This window comes from Fundulus heteroclitus, chromosome 14 (assembly GCF_011125445.2).
Source record: "Fundulus heteroclitus isolate FHET01 chromosome 14, MU-UCD_Fhet_4.1, whole genome shotgun sequence".
Lineage (NCBI taxonomy): Eukaryota > Metazoa > Chordata > Actinopteri > Cyprinodontiformes > Fundulidae > Fundulus > Fundulus heteroclitus.
In genome coordinates, this window is record NC_046374.1 from 27429531 (window position 1) to 27450934 (window position 21404).

Consider the following 21404-nt stretch of genomic DNA (forward strand, 5'->3'; position numbering starts at 1 on the left):
CACTCAAGGTTTCCACTGAGCATGAAGGTGTTGAAATACGTAACCAGCATATAAATAGGTTTAGTAGTAGAGTAGAAATTGGGCCCCAAATTTCCTAAATCCGCCCCTGGTCGCAGCATTAGGAAAAACTGCTCTCTCACTGTGTTTCTCCTCTTTGTTTTCACACCACAGATATCTATAGGGTATTTTTACTTGAGCTGTCCAATCTCTCATAAGGGGAAAATAAACAAGACAAATACCCAGGAAGGTCACTAGCACGCCGTGTCCGAAATTAACTTCCTGATTCACCGGCCCAAGTTAGCTGGTAGATATAAAATCAACCGGCAACCATTTTTTTTTGTAAGTCTGACTGACCCCTGCTAAATATCTCCACATAATCCCGCTAAGTGATTAGCCTGAGCTAAACGCTAGCTGTTAGCAAACGGACATGGCGTAGTCGGTGTGGTTCTCGCGCCACATGTGCGAGTGTTTGTGTACGTGAGCGTTTGTTTGTCGTCATACGAGCTGAAAGCAGGGGAACATAAAGGAGAGTCCACCCGAATGTTGACTGAAAAACAAAATTTATTTGGTACAAACATTTACTCGACATGTGGCAGCTAGCCGTCTGAAATTTACTCGCCAAACAGAAAATTTACTCCCATTTGGCGTCTGGCGAGTGCTAATTTCGGACCCTGCCTGCATGTTGCTTGAGAAAAGGGCCCCAAAAAGGAACATTTTCTGGGAAAGCTACAATTAAACTAGGAAATAATCTGTTTTTCAAGAGGAAAGCCTGCAGGTTGTGTAAAGCGAGTCACTAAAGGCAGACTGGAAACCTGTACCTTTCAAGAAGGGACCCTTGGGTCTCGGGACAATACAGTCGAGATTATGGAAAAGACACTTAATGTTTAATATACTGGATTTTAAATGTGAATGAGGGAACGCAGCTGCAGGGTCAAAAATCTAACAAAAGAAACGGGCATAAATTTACCAAATGACTAATTTGACCTCAGAGTGTAACGGTGACCCAGCAAAACGTTCATCTGCTTCCAGACTTAAGACCAACATAGGATTGGACGATAATTCAATAACAATATATGGCGATCGATAGACGTATATCGATGATAGAAAAAAGGGTCAATAAAAAGTTCAATAGAATAAAAGTAGGCATTCTAGCCATGTAGGTTAATACTAGTCATTATATCCTCTCAACCAATCAAAACACAGACCCAGGAACGCTCCGTCACCAAGCTCCGCCCCCCTCAAACGGTTCAGAGAGCAAGCTTCTTTTTTAATTTCTAAAAACTTGTAGTTTTGGTAAAAAGTTGGTTGAATAAAAGGTTGAGTTTGAATTCAGTGTTTGTGTTTTTTAACTAAAAACAGGTCGCCAAGCAACAGCATAAAATGGTCAGGGCTGCACTTAAAATATATATATTGAATTTGTTGATAATTGTCGGTATCGATCAATATGATTTCGATTTTATCGATATGCCTTTTTCATTAATATCGTCCAGCCCTACACCAACTCCCTTTCTCCCCTTTCTTTTTTTTTTATAAAAACTGCCTTTCGACACAGAAATCGCACTGTTTTGAGAACAGACAGTAGCTTCTCCTCACATTTAAGCCCAGAGCGCGTGGCGGCGAGTGCTCGTTACTTACGTAGCGAATCAGCTTCATCAGGGCAATGTAGAACTGAAACTGGAACAGAAAGGAGAGCTGATGTAAGCCATCATGCCAAACCGCCTTTAAAATACACCATTTTCGGCAAAAGTATCCACTCACATCTCTGGCATCACACAAATGTTTATATATATTTTGGCATGTCCAAAGTGGGTCCCCCCCCCCCCACCAACTGCATTTCAACAAAGATCTGGTCCCCCAGCACAAGTGGCTGATGCAGATGGAAGCTTTTAGCTTTCAATTACGGCAAAATTATTATAGAAAATGTAAGATCTTAACTGAAAATGTTAAGTATTCATCTTTTAATAAACACACTTTCGACGCTCTCTTAATTTTATAGTATGTAGGACCGCATCTATCCAATGATATTTGATTACTCAAATGCACACTTTGGTGCATTAAAATCTGATTTGAATTCAATTATTAAAATTAAGTGTTTTCAAAGAACAACTTACCCAAATACTGTTCTTATATTGCTGGACCATAAACAGTTCAGTTTATTACTATTAAAGAGTGAAATTACATTTTTCAGAATAATTTGCAAACTGGATACCTACCTTTTAATACGAACAAATGAGCAAACCCCTTTTTTTTTTAACCTACGGATCTACAGTAATTTACATATTAATTTTCTACGGTAAATCTGACTAATTTATTTAAAATGATCATATTTTGTAGAAGAGGTAAAAAATTAACATAATTTTTTGGTTTAATTTTTTTTTTATTGATTTTGTTGGCCCTCAAGTTCCTTTGAGGTGACAATTTGGACACCCCTGGCTTAACCTTTTTACTAAGGCTTCAAAAACAGAAGGGGGATGCCCTCTGGGAGAAATGGACCACCTACCTCATAGCTGATTTTGTGGCTCTTGTCTATGTTTACTCTTATTGCATATAATTTGTTACACTTTACCAATACCTCTGCTTCAGTGTCTGTTTATGTAAAATGCTCACGGACAAACCAAATAAATAAATGAGGGTGAGATTATGCTTACTGGTGAGGCTGGAGCGCTGTTGCAAACGGGGGCTAAGCTGAGCTCATGCCCCTTAAAGTCAACGCCGCCGCACGTCGTCTTTAAGAGGTTCTGCAGGACTTTACGTCTCGGCATGGTGACCAAAGCCTGATGGAGAAGTTAGACGACAACAACGATCAGGGTTTCACCACAAGTCTTAAGAGCCTAAAACATGCAAGAATTTGTGTCGTTTATTGGTTTATTCCAAGCAAGTACAAAACCAATAGTGTACAACATTATCTGCATATACTTTACTGCAGAAGGAGAAAAAAACAAGAAAGCAGTGGGGGGGACAAAATTATTTACTCCCACCTCCTATTCCATAATACAGCTGCTGTTATTTACAGCTTTGCAACTACTTTTCAGTTTCAAATCAACAAAGCAAATGACATTAATATATCTAAAAATAATCTACATTAGTGATATAGTTATAATAGCCACAGACATACAGTACAATTCCACATAAAGTACAATAATTGGACATTTATTGACTTTATTTATATATTTGTCAGTATTCAAATAATTTAATATATACCTATTATACATTTAAGTAGTAATGTAATAAAAAAAAAAAAAAAAAATATATATATATATATATATATAGACAGATAGATAGATAGATAGATATATAGATAGATAGATAGATAGATAGATATATAGATAGATAGATAGATAGATAGATAGATAGATAGATAGATAGATAGATAGATAGATAGATAGATAGATAATATCCCTCTTTTTTCAGTCTAAAGAATTTTTGGATATTAATAGGTAATATATTTTTATTGGCTTTATATAATAGTTGCTTAGTAGAAAAATCAACTAAATCAAATAATTTTAGCAGTCTGGACAGTAATAACAAATTGTTGCTGTGATCACAAAATCTTACTTTATGTATTATTTTAAATGCACGTTTTTGGGAGTATATAAAAAATAATATATAATAGTATATATATAGAGAGTATATAAAAAATAAATCTAAATATTAAGGAAGAATTCATAGAAACATGCATTAAGTGCTGTAAAAAACATCTAAACAGTTTTTACCTCTTTGCTTTCCAGATCAAACTGATTCAAAGATATAAATATCTTTATATGATTTTGAAATCTGTTAAATGATTGAGACGTTTAGCTCTGGCGCAGAGATAAAAACTTAGAAATTTATAAGGGGGAATAAATCCAAAATAGAGCGTGTAGGGGTTTTAAAAGCTGGTGCTCACCAGGCCACATTGAGGAATACAATAGACGGTGTCGACTTCATGTATGAACCCGTAAGGGAGGAACAGCTCGGCCAGCTCCTTTTCAGTGTAGCTGCATTCTTTATAATCTGGGAGATTGCTGATCAGGAACACCCTGACAGAAACCTGGAGAGAAAGCAAACAGAGTTCAGGTAAAGTTAGAAGTTTCACCACTGGAGACACCCCCCCTACGAGATGTGACCAAAACCAATAAAACAAACTCGTGTTAGAATCACAAATGTCAAAATTAGGATTGCGTCATTTAAAGTCTTCCGTTGTCTCATTTAAATGTTGTTGTTTTTATATGTGTCGCACGAGTCTGAGGTAACTTACTTTCTCCTTAGCCAATTTCTTTTCATCTGTGAGGCACCCTGAGACAAAGAAAGTATATTTAAGCAAAAGTTACAGATACTGGTGCAGAAAGGCCACGCAGAGTTTGGGCTTTCTTACTGAAACAGTCTTTAGACAGCAGGGACTCTAACTGGTCCCCGACAGTCAGGGAGGTTTCGGGGTTCAAGCAATAATCGTCCATCAGCGTGACGGCGGCGGACGGAGCTGCTGGGGTCGGCTCAGCTGGGACTTTATCGCCAGGCTCTGACGCCGTCTTGCCCCCAGCCTTAGGAGCAGCAACAGGGTCTGAAACGGAGGATATGCAAGATAAGCACCGTTTTAGAAAGCTTCTCTTTTAACTCGAGTTGGAAGTGTCAGCAAACAGGCTTAAATCGTACATCACAGCTCTGATCATCATAAATGTTCCTAACAGAGCACTTCGCTCTCAGACTGCAGGTCTGCTGGTGGTTCCTAGAGTCTCTAAAAGTAGAATGGGAGGCAGATCCTTTAGCTATCAGGCTCCTCTCCTGTGGAACCAACTCCCAGTTTTGGTCCGTGAGACAGACACCCTGTCTACTTTTAAGACTAATCTTAAAACTTTCCTTTGTGACAAAGCTTCCAGTTAGAGTGGCTCATGTTACCCTGAGCTATCTCTATAGTTATGCTGCTATAGGCTTAGGCTACTGGAGGACATCAGGGACTATTTCTCTCACTCTGCTGGGTTCTCCTACTGTTCTCCAATTTGCATTGCTTTTAATTTCATCTTTTAACTTTTTGTTCTCTGTCGTTTATCTCTTCATAAAAGGTACACCTGGTCTGGCTTTCTGTTACATCATCCAGGGGAGGCAGATCATTCGCTATTACCATATATCATAGAAAGTACTACTGGATCAATGTGTGCTTCTGTGCTTTTTGTGTCTCTGCTCTATCTTCTCTAAGCTCCACTGGGTCGAGGCAGATGACCGTTCACACTGAGCCTGGTTCTGGTTCTGCTGGAGGTTTTCCTCCCTGTTAAAGGGGAGTTTTTCTTTCCACTGTCGCTTCATGCATGCTCAGTATAAGGGATTGCTGCAAAGCCATCCGCAATGCAGATGACTGTCCACTGTGGCTCTACGCTCTTTCAGGAGGAGTGAATGCTGCTTGGAGAGACTTGATGCAACCTGCTGGGATTCCTTAGAGAGGAAACTTTCTGACCAAATCTGTATAATCTGATTGAATTTGACTTTGGAAAGTGCCTAGGGATGACTTCTTGTGAATTGGCGCGATATAAAAAAACTGAACTGAACCAGAAAGTCTTTCAGTTCTTTCTGAAAACGTTTCCACATCTATCCAGGAGCTTTTGTCAATTCTGGTGGCTTGCACTGAGGAACCTCAATCAGATGCAAATCAGTGACCCATTCATCACTTTCCCTGGTCGTTAGGAGCTATTGCTTGGTGTGAGTGGAGTACTTGGTCACCTGGATCATAACGAGACTGCTGATCTCTCTGGAACGTGTTGGACGACATTCTAATATATCAAAATTGGGCTGGAGGATAATTCAATAACAATATATATCGATCGATAGACGTATATCGATAACAGAAAAAAAGGGTAAATAAAAAGTTCAATAGGATATCAGATTTCCTTCCTCTTGCGTTCTAGCCATGTAGGTTAATATTACAGTCATTACATCCTCTCAACCAATCACAACGCAGACCCAGGAACCAAGCTCCGCCCCCTTTAAAGAGTTCAGAGAGCACATGTTCTTTTTTCTGTTTGAAAGTTTGGTAAAAAGGTGGTTAAATAAAGGCTTGGGTTTGAATTCAATGTTTGTATATCCTGTATCTAAAAATAGGTTGCTAAGCAACAGCATAAAATGACCAGGGCTGCACTTAAAATATGTGTTTTGAATTTGTTGATAATTATCGATATCGATCAATATGATTTCTATTTGATCAATCTTTCCAGCAACAAAATCCTGTAATTTCTTTTCTTCAAATAAAAAAGATCCACCTAAATGGAAAATATCTGTAGAAAAAGTAAAATATTTACCCTCGGCGGCCCTTGACCGGGATGAAGGTTTTTCCTTAGGGGTCTCGGTTTTAGCAGAGGGCCGACCCTCGCTGGGTTTTGTTGGCTTCTCGTCTTTTTCTTTCTTCTTAGACGGGCATGATCTGATGGTTTGGTGCATGGATACATAGAGATCAGCAGGTATTTACGCACTTAAGAAAAATGTTTTAACAAGAGAAAACATTTAAATGCAACTGAAACAGAGGGCTTGAATTGACGAACTTTCAAAAGCAAGTTAACGACGAGTTCATCAGGACACGTTCGAGTAAAATGTGACTCACGTTTTCTGCTCTTTCGTAGAGGTGGAAGCAGGGGGTATGAAAACACATTTCTGCAAAGAAATAGCTTTGAATAGAACATTTCACATAGTACCAGGAAAGTGGACATACTGGCAGCGGTTTTCCACTGGTAAAGCACCTATTTGTGACATTTAATCCAGATTTTGTCAGGACAAATGTAAAACACACGAAAATGGGGCACACACCTCTGTAAGAACGGTGATGGTGAATCCTTTTAATTCAAACCTCTTTGTGCGCCGAACTTTGTCCGCAGCTTCCTCTTTCTGGAAAAGGACTTTTGCCTGCATGTGCAAAAAATTAATAAATTGCTGAACATTCTTTTTTTTTTTTACAATACAGATTTTAGTGTCTCTCTAGTAGTTTAATATAGCAGAAAACATTACGATAGACAAGATTAGTTCTCCAAATAAAACATAAAAAAAAAAGCCAGTGCAGCATCATCTTTCTCTCTGAGAGAAATAAAACTTAAACTAAAAATAAAAGCTTTTTAGGTATCATAGTACTCTGCCAGTAAGATCGTTTAGAAATTACTACTCAAAGATTTTTTTTCTTTTTATTTCTCCAAATACACACAAAAGCAATTCCTTCAAACAACTTTTTACATGATGCTTCAAGGATTTGGAGCCAAACGCTGGATGCCACCCAATGACTCCAGGGTTTCCCACTATATTATAAGTAGGGCTGTCCATAAAAATTGATCTAAAGATTAATATGGATGTTTTTAAAAACAATTTAATATCGATGTTATGGCTTTCAATATCATTAACTCCTAGGGTTTAAGCAAAGAAACACTTTTACCGCAAGTCACCAGAAGTGGCAGTACAGAACAAACGCAAAATAGCAAGTGAGTGTAGAAGATCTAACATAAGGCTAAGAGAGAAACGGCTTGCTCCAATTAAGGGACTCATCCAAGAATAAAGTGTTGTTTTTAAAGCGTAACTTGCCCAAAATTAAACTTTTTTTTGCAGATAAACAGAAATTGATGGTGCGCCTTACATATGGATTACCATTGTGTTTACTGACTGATTTTATGTGGTACAATGCACTCAAAAATCTCTTAAAATGTGTAATTTGGTAAGCAACATTGTGGGAAAAATCTGTATTTCTTCAAAGAAATCAACAGAAAGTGTAACCATTTGATTTTTAATGAAGATGTTGGTGATGATAAAAAAGTATAATGTCCATCGGCACTATGGGGCCAAACATCAGAGCTACACGTCGTACACTGGTGCCCAACGAACACAGAAAGTCAAGCAAATGGAAGCCGGCCTGCAAGCTCAACATCAGTTTTTGTTTTAGTGCTAACGAAATACAGGAAAACGCCATATTGCCTTATTGCTCAGCACGGCAAACCATTTTCAGACGATGACTTCATAAAGCGGTGGGACAAGGTAGGTTCTGGCGTGTTTTTGACCGCACAAATGTCGCGAGAATTCAGCTTGCAGGGACGGTTAGCGGAGAGCGGCCAGAAGAAAACACGCAGCCATCGGTTATGGTTAGTAAGTTAAACGCAAAAGCGTTGTTCGGAAGAAACCTTCTCAGGCAGGCAAACTAGAAAAAACAAAACAAAATGCTGAACGGTGCGACATGCTAAGTTAACATTGTGCCGCAGATGTTTGAGAACGACATAAAAAAGGTCAGTAAAGCTCCTGTATCTGCAACAGTGCAGCAGTAAACTTCCCACATACCATAAGCTAACACTAGCTGTTATTAGCCTGAGGGACGCCCTAATGATGGGTTCCTTCGAGCTGTACAGTGCTGCATTGTATAGCTGAATAATAGAGACTTTAGAGACTAGACTTAGACAAACTTTATTGTCATTTTGTATGCACAGAGTGCGTACAGAACGAAATTTTGTTTGCATACAGCTTGAGAGTTTCAGTGAATTGCAGTGAATTTCAGAATAAAGTAACTTTGCAGGATACTAAAGTAACTTTGCAGGATACTAAAGTAAATTTGCAGGATAATAAAATAACTTTGCAGGATAAATGAAGTAACTTTGCAGGATAAATAAAGTAACTTTGCAGGATAATAAAATAACTTTGCAGGATAAATGAAGTAACTTCATTTAGCCATCCAACTAATTATTCAGTCAAGCATCTATCCATCAAACCATTCAAGCAACAGCAGAGTAAATAACCATTGCTCACCGACGAATACAGTCAATCAATCTCAAGGAATGACACAAGAAAGAAAGGAAACCAATAGAGATGATTAACACACACCCTGTTCACTCCTTCATTAGACGTACCTCTCCTCTGGATCTGTACAACACAAACGACTCAGTTTTCCCGAAGGACTCCAGGGCTTTCCTTACATCAGTGTATGTGTGAATGCTTTCAATCCCACGGAGTATCACCAACCTTGGGTCATCCTACACAACAGACAGAAGCATAAAATACTTAAGGGATCTTAAAGAAGATATTTTCAAAACACACACACACTTAATTTTTTCCGTCATTGTTTTTATATGCAAACCAACAGGAATTTAATCAAAGAGTAAGATAAGACGACATGTGAAGAGACGTTAAAGCTCACAAATGACTGTCATAATCTCACGTTTGTCATATTCATAAGCGTTAGTGTGAAGAGCTGCAATGATGACCTGAACGTGTGACTTGTATCAACTGGTTTGAAAGATCAAAGTTTATTTTCTCTACTTTCATAGTTTGATTATTTTTTTTTTTTTTAGCTTTCAATTTTATTTATATAGCGCCAATTCATTAAACATGTCATCTCAAGGCACTTTACAAAATCAAAATCAATCAGATTATACAGATTGGTCACAATATACAAAATTCTCATGGTGACATTCAAGGCCCTTCACCACCTTGCCCCCCCTCATATCTGTCAGGCCTCCTGCATATTCCCACCCCCTCCCGTGCTCTTAGATCCTCATCTGCTTTACACCTGTCTGTCCCTTCCGCCCGTCTCACCACCATGGGGAGCAGAGCATTCAGCTGCTCTGCCGCCCTGCCTCTGGAACTCTCTACCACCCCTACTTAGAAACACGGACTCACTTCTCCATTTTAAATCACAACTCAAAATTCATCTATTTAAGATTGCCTATTCTCTTTAATTATCAATTTCCCTGTCCCAGCCTCTGTATTTTTTAAATGTTTTTTTTTGTTTGTTTTGATTTTGTTTCTGACATTCTGTTTTTTATCCTTTTGTACGGTGACCTTGAGTGTCCAGAAAGTCGCCTTTTAAATAAAATGTATTATTATTATATTATTAATATTTCCTATATAAAAAGGAACCCAGTGGATTGCATCAAAGTCTTGACAAGCAGCATTCAGTCCTCAAGAAGAAGCGTAGAGCCACAGGGAGAGTCGTCTGCATTGTTGATGTCTTTGCAGCAATCCCTCATACCATACAAGCATGAAGCGACAGTGGAGAGGAAAACCTCCAGCAGAACCATGCTCAGTATGAATGTTCATCTGCCTCGACTGACTGGGGGAGGAATAACTTGCCTCACTGCAATAGACTGCCGACCTGTCCAGGGAGTACCCCCACCTCTCACCTATTGACAGCTGGAGATAAGCACCAGTACCCCTCACGACCCCAATAGGGATAAATGTGTTAGATAATGGATGAATGAATGGATGTATGAATAACTTGCCTCGTCTTCCTGAGGATCGTCCCGTGGAGCCGACGATGACCTCCCCTTTGCTAGTTTGGCCAATAGGGCGGGGGTCATGGATTTTACCACAGCCTCCAAGTCCGACTGTTTTGACAGAGACTGGACACCTAGATGGATGAACAGAATCGGTTGCTTGGTTAAGTTATTTTAGTCTAACAACAATCCAGTCTTAATTATTTACCATCGAGTCATTTTCAACATGAGGTGCCTACTTTGGGAATAAATCTCACGACCACCCGGCAGTATCCTCCGACTTAGAAATTTTAGAAACCGTGTTTTTGATTTTTCTGTTTCCCGTTGTGAAAACGTTCTATGACAATATTTTTTTGAGTCAAACCTGACGCTTCCAGCAGCATCTTTGCAAGCCGCTCTGCACTGGTCGACCTCCTTGGCTCAGGTGATGTTGACCTGTCGGGCGGGGACCGTCTTTCTCGCTTCTTCCTCGAGTCTCTCTCGTGGCTCCTTGAACGTGAGCGGTAACGCTGGGAGGAGCGAGACCTATGCCGTGGAGACGTGGAACGAGACCGGGACCTAAAGAAAGTTTGTGTTGAAAATCTTTAAGACTGCAGTAAAAATTTCTATTGAAATACAATAGAATGTTTTCAACTCTTCAGTGTTTTGGTAAAAGGATTCTGGGTTTGTATCCAATCAGAAGGTTTTGTGCTGTCCAAACATACCTGTAACTCCCGTGTTTCTGCTCACTCTTGGAGCCATGGCGACCATGAGGGCTGCGGGAGCGGGAACGGGAGCTGCTGTCGGTGTATCTTCTCTTTCGGCTACTTCGCTGCGCGCTGCGGGAACGGGAGCCAGAACGGGAGCTGCTACTGGACCTGTCTCTTCGACGGCCACGTGAACGTGAACGCGAACGTGAACGCGAACGGCTCCTGCTCCGGGTTGTAGACTTTTTATCTGAGGCTCTGCAAAGGCAAAAACAAGATTAAAGAACTCCTAAACATGATTTGTCTTGCGTTGGAACTGGTGTGGTTTATTATTTGTTTAATGCAATTACTTCCACTGGTGGAGCTCACCATCCCAGTCTGGATATCTGTAACAGATAAAAACTATTACCAAGGAGGAAACAGATCAAAGTTCAAAAAGGAGGATATCTGCATTAGAGGCATTCATAAAATCACCATAGAAGTTTACAAAATAAACAAAACGCACAGCTTTTTGTTGGCTTGCTCCAATTAAGATACTCATCCAAGAATAAAGGGTTGTACGAATAGTTAAACTTCTATTTTTAAAGTGTAATTTGAAAGTATCATGTTTTTTTTTTGCAGATAAACAATATGCCGTATTTTCAGACTATAAGGCACAATTAAAATATTGACATTTTCTAAGATATGTATGGTGCGCAATATATATGGTTACTGGCGTGCTTAATGATTAATTTCATGTGGTAAAATGCTCTAAAAAAAAATTGGATAAAATGTTATCAACAAATCCGCTCCGTTCCGTGGATATTCAGAGCATTACGGTACACTGTACCTGATACGTCCCCTGAGCTGTCTACAAGACTGCCTGACTGTAATGTCTAAACTAGAAGTGCATTCAAGTACGGGAGCCCGGGCCCGGAGTACGCACTAGTAACAATAAATCCAAATAAGTTGATTCAATATAAAAGTTATGTTTATTTTGGCCATATGTTAGAAACAGAAACCTAAAAAGAAAATTTAATGCACCTTATAATCCAGTTTATGGTCGGAAAAATACAGTAAAGGGTGCTACTTTAATGTTGCTATGCAACTTTTATTTTAACATTTTTATGTGAACTTGTTTAGTTTAGCTCTTTCATTCTGATCCTGTCAAGCCCAGAAAAACGCTCATTGAGCTACACGTTTTATCCCACAGTTGGGATAATTAAACCCAGACGTGCCATGCAGAAACACGATCAACATACTAAACATGTAAATCATATCGAACTTGGTAAAATTCTGGCTTTTTGATGCTTTCACATGCGTCCTGTCCTTCAAAAAAATTCAGAAAATTTACATTTCAATCCTCTTTCTGTACCAAACGTCTCGAACGAACAATTGGTTCTGGTGCCTAAAATGTTCTACTAAGCAAGTTAGAAACCAGGAAATGAATGCATTGGCTCCCACTCACCAGAGAGTGTGTCTAAAGACTGAAGGAAACCAGACTGCAACTAGCAACTCAAAAACACAACAGACGGCTTTTTATTAGCTTAACACGACGACTGTGGATTACTTAGACTACCAGTGTAGGCACGAACAGTTCAACTAATCTACTGATTAGGACACAACAAAACTTTTACAACAGCTGGCTGTGAATCAGTGGTACAATTCAAACATAAACATTTGGACAGGCAGAAAATTAGAACTGTACAGATAGGAAGACCAACTTGTTTAGAGTGGCTAGTTAGCATGACCGTAAGCATTAAACACTATAAGTAGTTCACAAATGCAGATTGAGGAAAAACACTAACGTTTTCCGAAGGAAACGCCGGTTCAGCAGGTGCAAACTGCTCTTACAGTGGGAATGCCACTCCTGGTTGTTGGATCGAGAAAAAGAAAAAAAAACCTTTAGGACTTTTCATAAAATTTCTCAAAATGTCTTTCATCCCCCCATTGAACCCAACAGAAATTTTAACTTTGAAAAAGTTAAGAATTTTAGTAAATGCAAACATGAATAGTTCAGCAGATTAGTTTAATATTTAAGATTTTTTTTTAATTAAAAGAAGCAAACACAGACGACACGGTAAATATAAATAAAAAAATCTTCGTTTGCTCTGGTCGGGTCTCTTGTTGCCATGCCCATTTTTTGTCATCTCAGGGTATTCCAGGCTGGATTGGATCAGGGCAATGACTTCAGGGTAGGGTAGAAAAAAAGAGGAAAACAAGGAGAACAGAAACTGGTGTACAGTAGAAATAATTCTAAATTACAAGTAAAACACAACAAAAAATAACCTCATTAAAGCCAGTTGTATTTGGTAAAGACAGCTAAACACCAATGAATCCAAGTAAAGTATTCCCTATTCAAAATAGGATTTTCCTTATTTTAATTAATCCCTCACTGGACATAACTTACTTTAGTAGAGCATTTCTGTTCTTAAGAACAATACAATCCTTAAACAACAAATCAAATATGGAACAACAAAAAAAACAGCTAATTGAAAATAGAAAACCTTACTTTACACTTACCGTCATGGTGTCATATTCTTTATTACAAAGCTTGCACCGATGTGGGAAGGCTGGCGGTGTGGTAGCTAAATAGTCATTAATCACGGATTGCATTGGCTTCCCCTCCAAGGTCTTGGGCTTCGTCTTATCTGGGCTGCTGTTATCGGACTTTACCGAACTTTGGTGCAGCGTTGCTACTGTGCTTGACTGACATGGAGGAATGACAAGAGCGACGGGAACAACAGGATGTGAAGCAATCTGCTCGGTGGAGGGAACCTGTTCCCATCTACTTTGCCTATTGATCTGTTTCTGTGCTGGGTCCATTGCTGCCTTGCTTTGTTGGGGCTTTTGCTCTTCTTTTACCTGGCCTTTGACAGTACCGCTGTCTTGCTTACAATCACTTTCACCTGACTTAGTACTAGGTAGTTTTAAAGTCTTTGTATCTGGTGATCCCCCTTGTGCAGTATGGTCTTTTAGAAGGTTTGTGATAGAAAACTTTGGTCTTTTCTTTGCTTGTATATTTTTCTTTAAAATAGGCAAAGGAGTGAAGGGAATTTTAGACGCCTGGATTGGCTGGCTCTGCACCTGTTTGGACGGATGTGTGTCCGTCTTTGGAGGGCCACTGGCCGGGATGGCTTTCTCTGAAGCCTTGGTTTGGTGGGTCATCGGCTTTTTTGACGTTTCTATGTCTTTCTTTGGTGGAACGAGAGGGGTGGGGATATTTTCAGAAGCCTGGGTTGGTTGGGTCTGTGGCAATCTAGGTAGATTGCTGCTTTGGATAGTCACAGAACTCCTCGTTGAGGGGACAGTGGTGGGAGAAAGGGGCCGACCATCTAGAGGAACTTCTTCACTGCTCATCTCTCTGTAACTGCTGCTATAGGTATAAACCATACCTCCAGTGTCACTGCTCGTGACTTCAGAGGGGTTTCTGATTTCCCGTCCAACCACAGTGTAGCTCCCAGTATGTCCATAGTCAATAACCTTTGCGGGTTTCAAAATCCGCATTGAGATGTCGTGATACATGTCTTGCTCTTCGTGAAAGCTCGTGGACGGTCGGGGGTCTGAGTAGGACTGTGTTGAAGTTTTTTCCTCCTTCATACGGCTGATCTGCTTCAAGATCTGGCCAAGATTATCAGAGTTTAGCTGATCTTCGGGGAACGTAAGAAGATAATCCAAGTCCTCTTTTTCAAGTCCGAAGCGCTGTAAGAGGACGGTGGCAAGCTCTGGAGTGCACTGTGGTTGGGAAGCCTCATCTCGCTCCTCTGGTTCGCTTGGAGGCGGATCGTCATACCTTCTTGAACCAGACACAGGTTGCCTGTTGTCTGGTCTGCCGCTGGAGGCAAAAAACCTACCATCACTGCTGCTGGGATAGTCAGATGAAACTGACGGTTGAAATTTCACAGGATTATCCTCTGCGGGGTTTTTAAGGATCTGCAACCAGCTTAAGGAGTTGCTGTCACTTTCCTCATCGGGCTCTCCGTCTAGATCACAAGGGGATGCTACACTTCTGCTGGTTGAAGGAAACTCGTCTCTTTGGGCGCCGAGAAAGTGGGAACCACGGCTTAAAGGCAGAGGCATCGCCTCCTCTCGGGTTCTACTAGGATGGAACTCCATCGGTCTTTCATGGTCCCTTTCTGAATGGACCAGTCTCTGGTCAGGCCTGTAAGTCATTGGCACATCTGGGAATATTCTCTCTGAAGTTCCAGAGGACGAGCGAGAAGAGCGTAAGTCTGGATCAATTTCAACAAGTCTTCCCGCCCTCCAGTTTTCCATCTCTGGCTGTCTACGAGAGACTGGTCTAGAGGGCTGACCTTGGGGGACATTTTGATTCCTTGAAGAATAAGGAATATATGGTGGATATGACATGATTTTACAGATCCACTAGTAGTGACAGAGATTGACGCTTCCACAACAGGGCAGGATGGTGCTTGCGTCAGTTTCTCACTGGTTGTAACTTTGACACCAATGGCACATTGGGAATCTGCGTCAGTGCTACCTACACGTTACCTTTAAACCCCATTTAAAATTAAATGATCACTCTGGGGGTAGTAAACTTCAGCAGAAGGTGAGACAACAGTCCAAAAGCTAAAGGAAAACGTTGAACATAAATGTGTTCCGATTATGGAGTTGAGAACGCTCCTCCGATGATACAAGCCATCACAGGGACGGTCTTACGGTCTCTCAGGAGTTTCACATTCGTCCCAGCATTAAGGAGTACAGGTCTTCACTGCCGAGAGAGAACAGAGAAGGTGAAACATAACAGGCTATAGAGGACAGAAGCGAGGGTCACATGAGTTAAAGACGTAAATGTTCCAAAAAAAGAAAACACGTTTCCTTAAATGGGGGCAGACAAAAGCAAGGCACCAATGCGAAACAATATCTATTGAGTGAAATTACTTGAAAATGGCAAAAGGAAAGTCGGACCGCATGGAAAGAATCTGTGAAGACCAATTTTCAAACCTAGTCAGATTCTCCATTGAATTTAGGTCAGGGCATTGACTTTGGCAGACTTCCATGTTCTAGTAAACATATCACCAAGACACGATACTGCCAGCACCACACTTAATAGCCAGAGTATCTCCTTCCACGATTGTGCTGTGTCCCTGAAATACTTTTTGGCAAGATATTTTATGTTTTCTCCTTCTTGACAAGTCTTCCACAAAGGTAGATTTGCATTGCTTAAATCTTCTTATGGGACAAAGATCGAACAGTGCTGCTCCATGACAAGTCACCAACGGTGACTTGTCATGCCTATTTGTCACGCTATTTGTTCACTAATGCTCTCTAGCAAACCTCCTAGGGCAGAAATCGGTTGTATGGGTGAACGCTAATAACTTAGATTACTTTTGAAAAGCAACTGGATGCACTGGATTTAACTAAGTGTTAAATGGCGCTAAATAAAGCGACGTCCCAGTCTGAAGACATTTTTAAACATGCCTCATCTATCTTCCATTTTACTTTACCGCTGTAGTTTTTGATGATTATTACATAAAAGTCCACTGAATTACACAGATCATTCCGGGAGTAAGATGATCAAATGTGGAAATTTTCAAGGGTTGTAAATACTAGGGGTGTCCTGATACAACTTTTTCCACTTTCTACCAATACGATACCGACACTGCTGAGTGTTGGCCGACAGCGATATTGAGACGATACGACATCAGAACGTGTCGTACATATGGGACTTTTCCACGGACTCCACCCAGCGCCCTTTGAGAGTTTTTCATCTGGCTTTTTATCCCTACCCAGTTGGATTTTTTCGATCCTACTCAGAAGGTAGGTTGTCGAGTAGAATAAAGGTCTTACGCAAGGAAGACTACTAGTCAGTGATTGGTCGTAGGTGTGACCAGCCAGCCGAAAGTGGAGCGAGGGAAAAAAATAAAATCAGACGCGATTTGCCGACTCAATACTATGGAGAGGGAAACGTTGGACTTAACCACATTGAAAACTGCGAGGTTCTGCCTATAAAGACTGTGTGGTTCAAAAAGTTGTTCTTCTCAGCCACTGATCGAACCAGTGTTGTGTTGTGTGTCTGTGTGCAGTAGAGGGCAGGGCAGTCGCCTTCTGCGGGAGAGAGGAAGCATTGAAGAGGACCCGGCTGTACTGCTCTCGGCTCCTGGATCTTTACTCCTCCACTTAAAGAACAATACACCACATCAGCACAACATGAATACCAAATATCAGCGTCTAAAAAAATTAAAAGCCCTACATTTTAACAGAATTTTACCAGCTTTGAACAGATCAGTCTCTCTCACAAACACAGAGAGAGAGACATGTCAGAGCCTGATCTATATCGAAACATTCTTGTTTTATATTTACATTCATATTTTGTTTTATTTATGTCTTTATTTATAAAGATTTCTTTTTGCGTTTTTTTATTCAACTGTCACATAGTTCTTCATATAATTGCATAAAATGAGGGTGGGGCTTAAAGCCACCGGCTTACCGGGGGAACAGGACGAGTAGAGCGGTGCAGGGTAGACAGGGGCCGTGGAAAAGTCCCAATCTGTTTTACTTATTTTATAGCGTGTAATGTTAGAAACGGCTGGAGAAAGAGATATTATTCAAACAGAGAACAAAAGTAAACAATAGGCATGAGAACATGTGACAATTGTATAAACTTTAAACAGAATATTATACAATTGAATAAAATAAAGAACAATTAGAATACCCGGGAAACCGAGACAGAGAACCCAATAAATCAGCCAGACATGGTGTTGCGCTTTGAAAGGTTTATTGAAAAATAAACTAACGAAAAGCTGATACTGGAAATCAACAGTGCAAAAAGGAGTGGGTGAACTTCAGAGCTGGCAGCAGACTGCTCCCTACAGGAGAAGACAGGCGGGAGGGAGGAATCTGGTACATGAAGCAGTGAGGGCCAACACGGGCGAGGGTCAAACGATGTGAGCAGGCAGGTCCAAAGGGCTGGGCTAGGAGCGGGGTCCAAACGATCCGATTCCTGTCCAGAAATCAGAGAGCCGGAGGTGTCCGAGCGAGGGCAAGGAGGGACAGGAGGATCCCAAAAAAAAAAAGGGGGTCCTGAACAGCCGATGTAGACGAGGAACGCTGAACAGCTACTCACACAAAGGGCTTTCAACAATCTGGCAGAGACTGGCACTGAGAGGCAGGTATATATACGGTCACAGGTGGCGTGAATGCAGGTAGTCAGGACAAACACAGGTGAAGCTGCTCACAGTAACAAAGTCCTTTTAAACAGCAAAGTTTTTTTTTTCTCTCAAACATCAGCTTAGGCTAAACAAATGTAAAAAAATAAATAAAAGAATCCCTTACTTGTCCGTATAACGTGGATCCAGGGGTGCAGCCACGGTGTAGAGAGGCCCGAACTCCACATGCCTAAAAAAAAAAAGTCTGTGGGCTGCATTCAGAAGAGCGGCTCCCGTAGTGAGGAGATCACCAAAGAAGACCAGGGGATCCAAAGCGAGATGCCAAATCAGGACATGGATGGAAGGAACGACATCGGCTGTGGTAGTCGTTAGCTTCTGAGGTCTTCTCTTACAAGCTGATCTAATGACTGGCGGGGTGTTGTTTCTCTCCTGATGAGTAGACACGCAGGGACTGTCTTTGATGAATCAGGCCGTCAGTCGTCTACTTGGCCCTGCTCCTTCGTGTCAGGACACCCGGCTGGAGACGGTTTTGGTGCGACGTTCAGCTCCATTTGTAGGTCTTCAAGGCTTGAATAAGGCTTTCCTCCTGTTAGCATGACGCTAAAGACTGTGTGCAAACCAGAAGACATGCAGACACCAGAGGACACGCAGCAGTTCCTCGTTCACCACGGCACCGTTTAAATGTGTGCGGAGCTCTGAACTCAGCGACGTAAAGTCAACGTCTAACCCGTGTGAAGTCAGACTCAATCAGGGCCGAGCTACTGATGTCGTTGGCGAAGCTAACAGCATTTGATTTCGTCATATTTGCAGCAATACCCCGTTTGAGTTTCCTGACACATCTGGGGTATAGTTTGTCTACTGTGTAGCGGCGGCTGGGCTCGGGGTGACCAAGTGTGCGTTTAAAGCCAATATTACTCACCAACGTCAGGAGGTGGTGACTGAGCACAATAAACTGGGCTATGTGTTGTGATCTAGCTGATGCCTTTTTACCGCATGGTGTGAGTTTATCACGCTTTGCAAATGGTTAGAACGGCATTAGCTGTCTAAGAGAATCTGTTTTTTAGTGATGCTGCTACAAATTGCTGTTATTACCATGTCAGCGTGATGCAGGAAGATATAACCCGATACTGGTTTTTCGGACGACATCGGATCGATTTCCGCCTGAAAATGCAGATTCTCAGTCCCCAGGAACAAAACTCCGAAACCTCTAAAGGCCCATTCATACCTCACGTAAAAGACGGATACGGATACGTGTGGAGTGTTTCATACGTTCTAACCGTCGATTTTGTCCGTATTTTGACACGAAAATTGGGAGCTTACGATTACGGACGAAACGGATCAATACGGAGTAATACTACCGGAAACGGTGGGGGCGCTATTGAGTTTGCAGTACAAAATGTCAACAAAATCACGAAAAAGGTTGTAATTCTGGGCTTTAAACAATGGTGGGATTCGAGGAACGACTTGCGGAGCTTGTCCGCAACTACCCACACATATGATGTGTCGTGTCCGCGGCACAGGGACAAACAAAAAGTTTACTTACGGAGCAAATACAACAAAATCACGTCTTGGACCGTCGGCATGTTTGACGAATTATTGGCACCCAGCACTGCCACCTAGAGGACATATTGGTTATTGCGCACCTCAACGGACGGAGGTATGAAGGAGTCAACAGATAGAACGTACGGACAGAAATACGGACGTGTAGGCCAAACGTAGGGTATGAATGGGCCTTAAGATGTAGGTCCACTGTAGGACCTACATCTTAGACCTAAAGCAGTAGACCTAATAAGAGTAGGTCCTACTCTTATTTCATGAATTGTTTCACTTCTTAATCAATAACTTCTCGTGTCCTAAACATGGGTCGGAAGAACCAGGCTTACAAAAATGTACTCAGAGCAATCGGCACAATGAGGTTGTTGAGGTCGCACGAGAAACTGGGCCTTCCGTCCATTTTGGTTCGACGTTTGGGTTGTGGCCACATAAAGATGCCAACGTCTGAAGCGATTGGCCAGGTGTGAATACAGGGACGGAGCTAGAGGGGGGCACTGGAATCTCTTGAAATCTGATTCTCTCTTACCCCCCAAGATGATTGACCTGTCACATGACTAGGTCACTCCTGTACAGCAGTTTAACACAGAGGGTTGCAATACACCCAACAAGTGGAAGAAGTTTACAGTACGCATAAGTCAGAGAGGAGTAAGATCAATCAAAAAGTGGAGAGAGAATGACAGAAAAGGCAAGATGGGGGGTTAGAGGATCTCTCCCACGTTTAGGACTTACAAACTTATGCATTACATTGAGGCACAGTCTGCTGAGTATATACAGCTTCCGTGTATATATCCTTTTTTACTTCTTATTTTACTGTATTCTTATTTCTTGTCTGCACCATCAATACCAAGTCAAATTCCTTGTAAGTGCAAAGCTACTTGGCGATTAAACTTGATTCTGATTCTTAAAAACGGCAGTGGGAGAAACGAGAACTGGAAGGAGCAGAAGGGGGGAACAATTAAAAACAACTAAAATGTGGACACACAGCACTTAATTATAGCCTTTTTAAAAATACAAAACCATGACACGGGGGAAATATGACAGTGGTTGGGAGGATGAAAACAATACTGTGTGAACATATGGCAAGTTGCATTCTAGAGTTTGATTTTTGGGTACATTGTTATTCAGATGCTAATTACGTACACTCATCTGAAATCCTTTGTGCCCAATGGGTACGGAAACATATTCAACGTTTAGCAACTTCAACTGGCAATTATTCAGAAACTAATTCCTTCTCATAGTCTGTGGCCCCCCAACTATACAAGTCTAGGACCGCCTCTGTTTTTGTGGCCTGAGGTCAAAGTAGCACCGAGGAGGCAGGGAGAGAAAGAAAGAAACCTGATGCCACCATGTTTTATTGGTGTTGCTTTTTCAAGCTTAAGACAAAGCCAGACGTTTCATGGTTGTGGGTGTAGCAGTCCTAAACATGATACACGTTAAATGTTTTCCCCAACATGTAAACAACGTAAGCTTACATGTTTAACAGCTAAAAAGGCTGGAGGTAACCCAGATTTGGTGTAAAAACTGTTCAAAAAACAGTCCAAGGATCATAAAAAGAGGTCAATCCACAGGGACCAAAGAATCAGAAATAAACTGATTTAAATAAGGGCTGAACAATTAATCGCATTTTTAATATAATCGTGATTTTAAAAAAAACCCTGCAATTTCCAAATCGCAGAGGTCTGCAATTTTTGGCAATTATAGGGAATTAGACGCGTCCTTTAGGTGTCAGTAAAATGTTTAAAGTGGGTTTGCCTCCACATGGAAGGGAAGACAGTTGCAGCAGTGAGACAATCTAATTTTATTACTTGTTTTAGAGTTTGTATAATCATACAAAGCATTAAGTACTGGTCAATCAGTTT

The 21404-nt window shown here is 41.0% G+C and overlaps 1 protein-coding gene across 5 annotated transcripts in view; it reads right to left on the bottom strand.

The window, feature by feature from the left end:
- Nucleotides 1-21404, bottom strand: part of LOC105935943 (zinc finger protein 638) — a 44128-nt gene that overhangs the window by 21894 nt on the left and 830 nt on the right. For 4 of the 5 annotated variants that reach the window (XM_036146645.1, XM_036146644.1, XM_036146643.1 and 1 more), the window contains exons 2-16: nucleotides 13388-15593; nucleotides 12673-12734; nucleotides 11236-11271; nucleotides 10904-11143; nucleotides 10564-10757; nucleotides 10206-10333; nucleotides 8835-8957; nucleotides 6769-6864; nucleotides 6566-6615; nucleotides 6267-6388; nucleotides 4355-4540; nucleotides 4238-4275; nucleotides 3887-4030; nucleotides 2649-2774; nucleotides 1636-1674 (exon numbers count right to left, since the gene is read on the bottom strand). In XM_036146645.1, the coding sequence (XP_036002538.1) occupies nucleotides 1636-1674; nucleotides 2649-2774; nucleotides 3887-4030; nucleotides 4238-4275; nucleotides 4355-4540; nucleotides 6267-6388; nucleotides 6566-6615; nucleotides 6769-6864; nucleotides 8835-8957; nucleotides 10206-10333; nucleotides 10564-10757; nucleotides 10904-11143; nucleotides 11236-11271; nucleotides 12673-12734; nucleotides 13388-15232 (3429 nt within the window). In that variant the 5' untranslated portion in view covers nucleotides 15233-15593. Of the gene's footprint in view, nucleotides 1-1635; nucleotides 1675-2648; nucleotides 2775-3886; nucleotides 4031-4237; nucleotides 4276-4354; nucleotides 4541-6266; nucleotides 6389-6565; nucleotides 6616-6768; nucleotides 6865-8834; nucleotides 8958-10205; nucleotides 10334-10563; nucleotides 10758-10903; nucleotides 11144-11235; nucleotides 11272-12672; nucleotides 12735-13387; nucleotides 15990-21404 lie in introns of those variants that run through there. The other variant, XM_036146642.1, reaches the window with a different exon arrangement.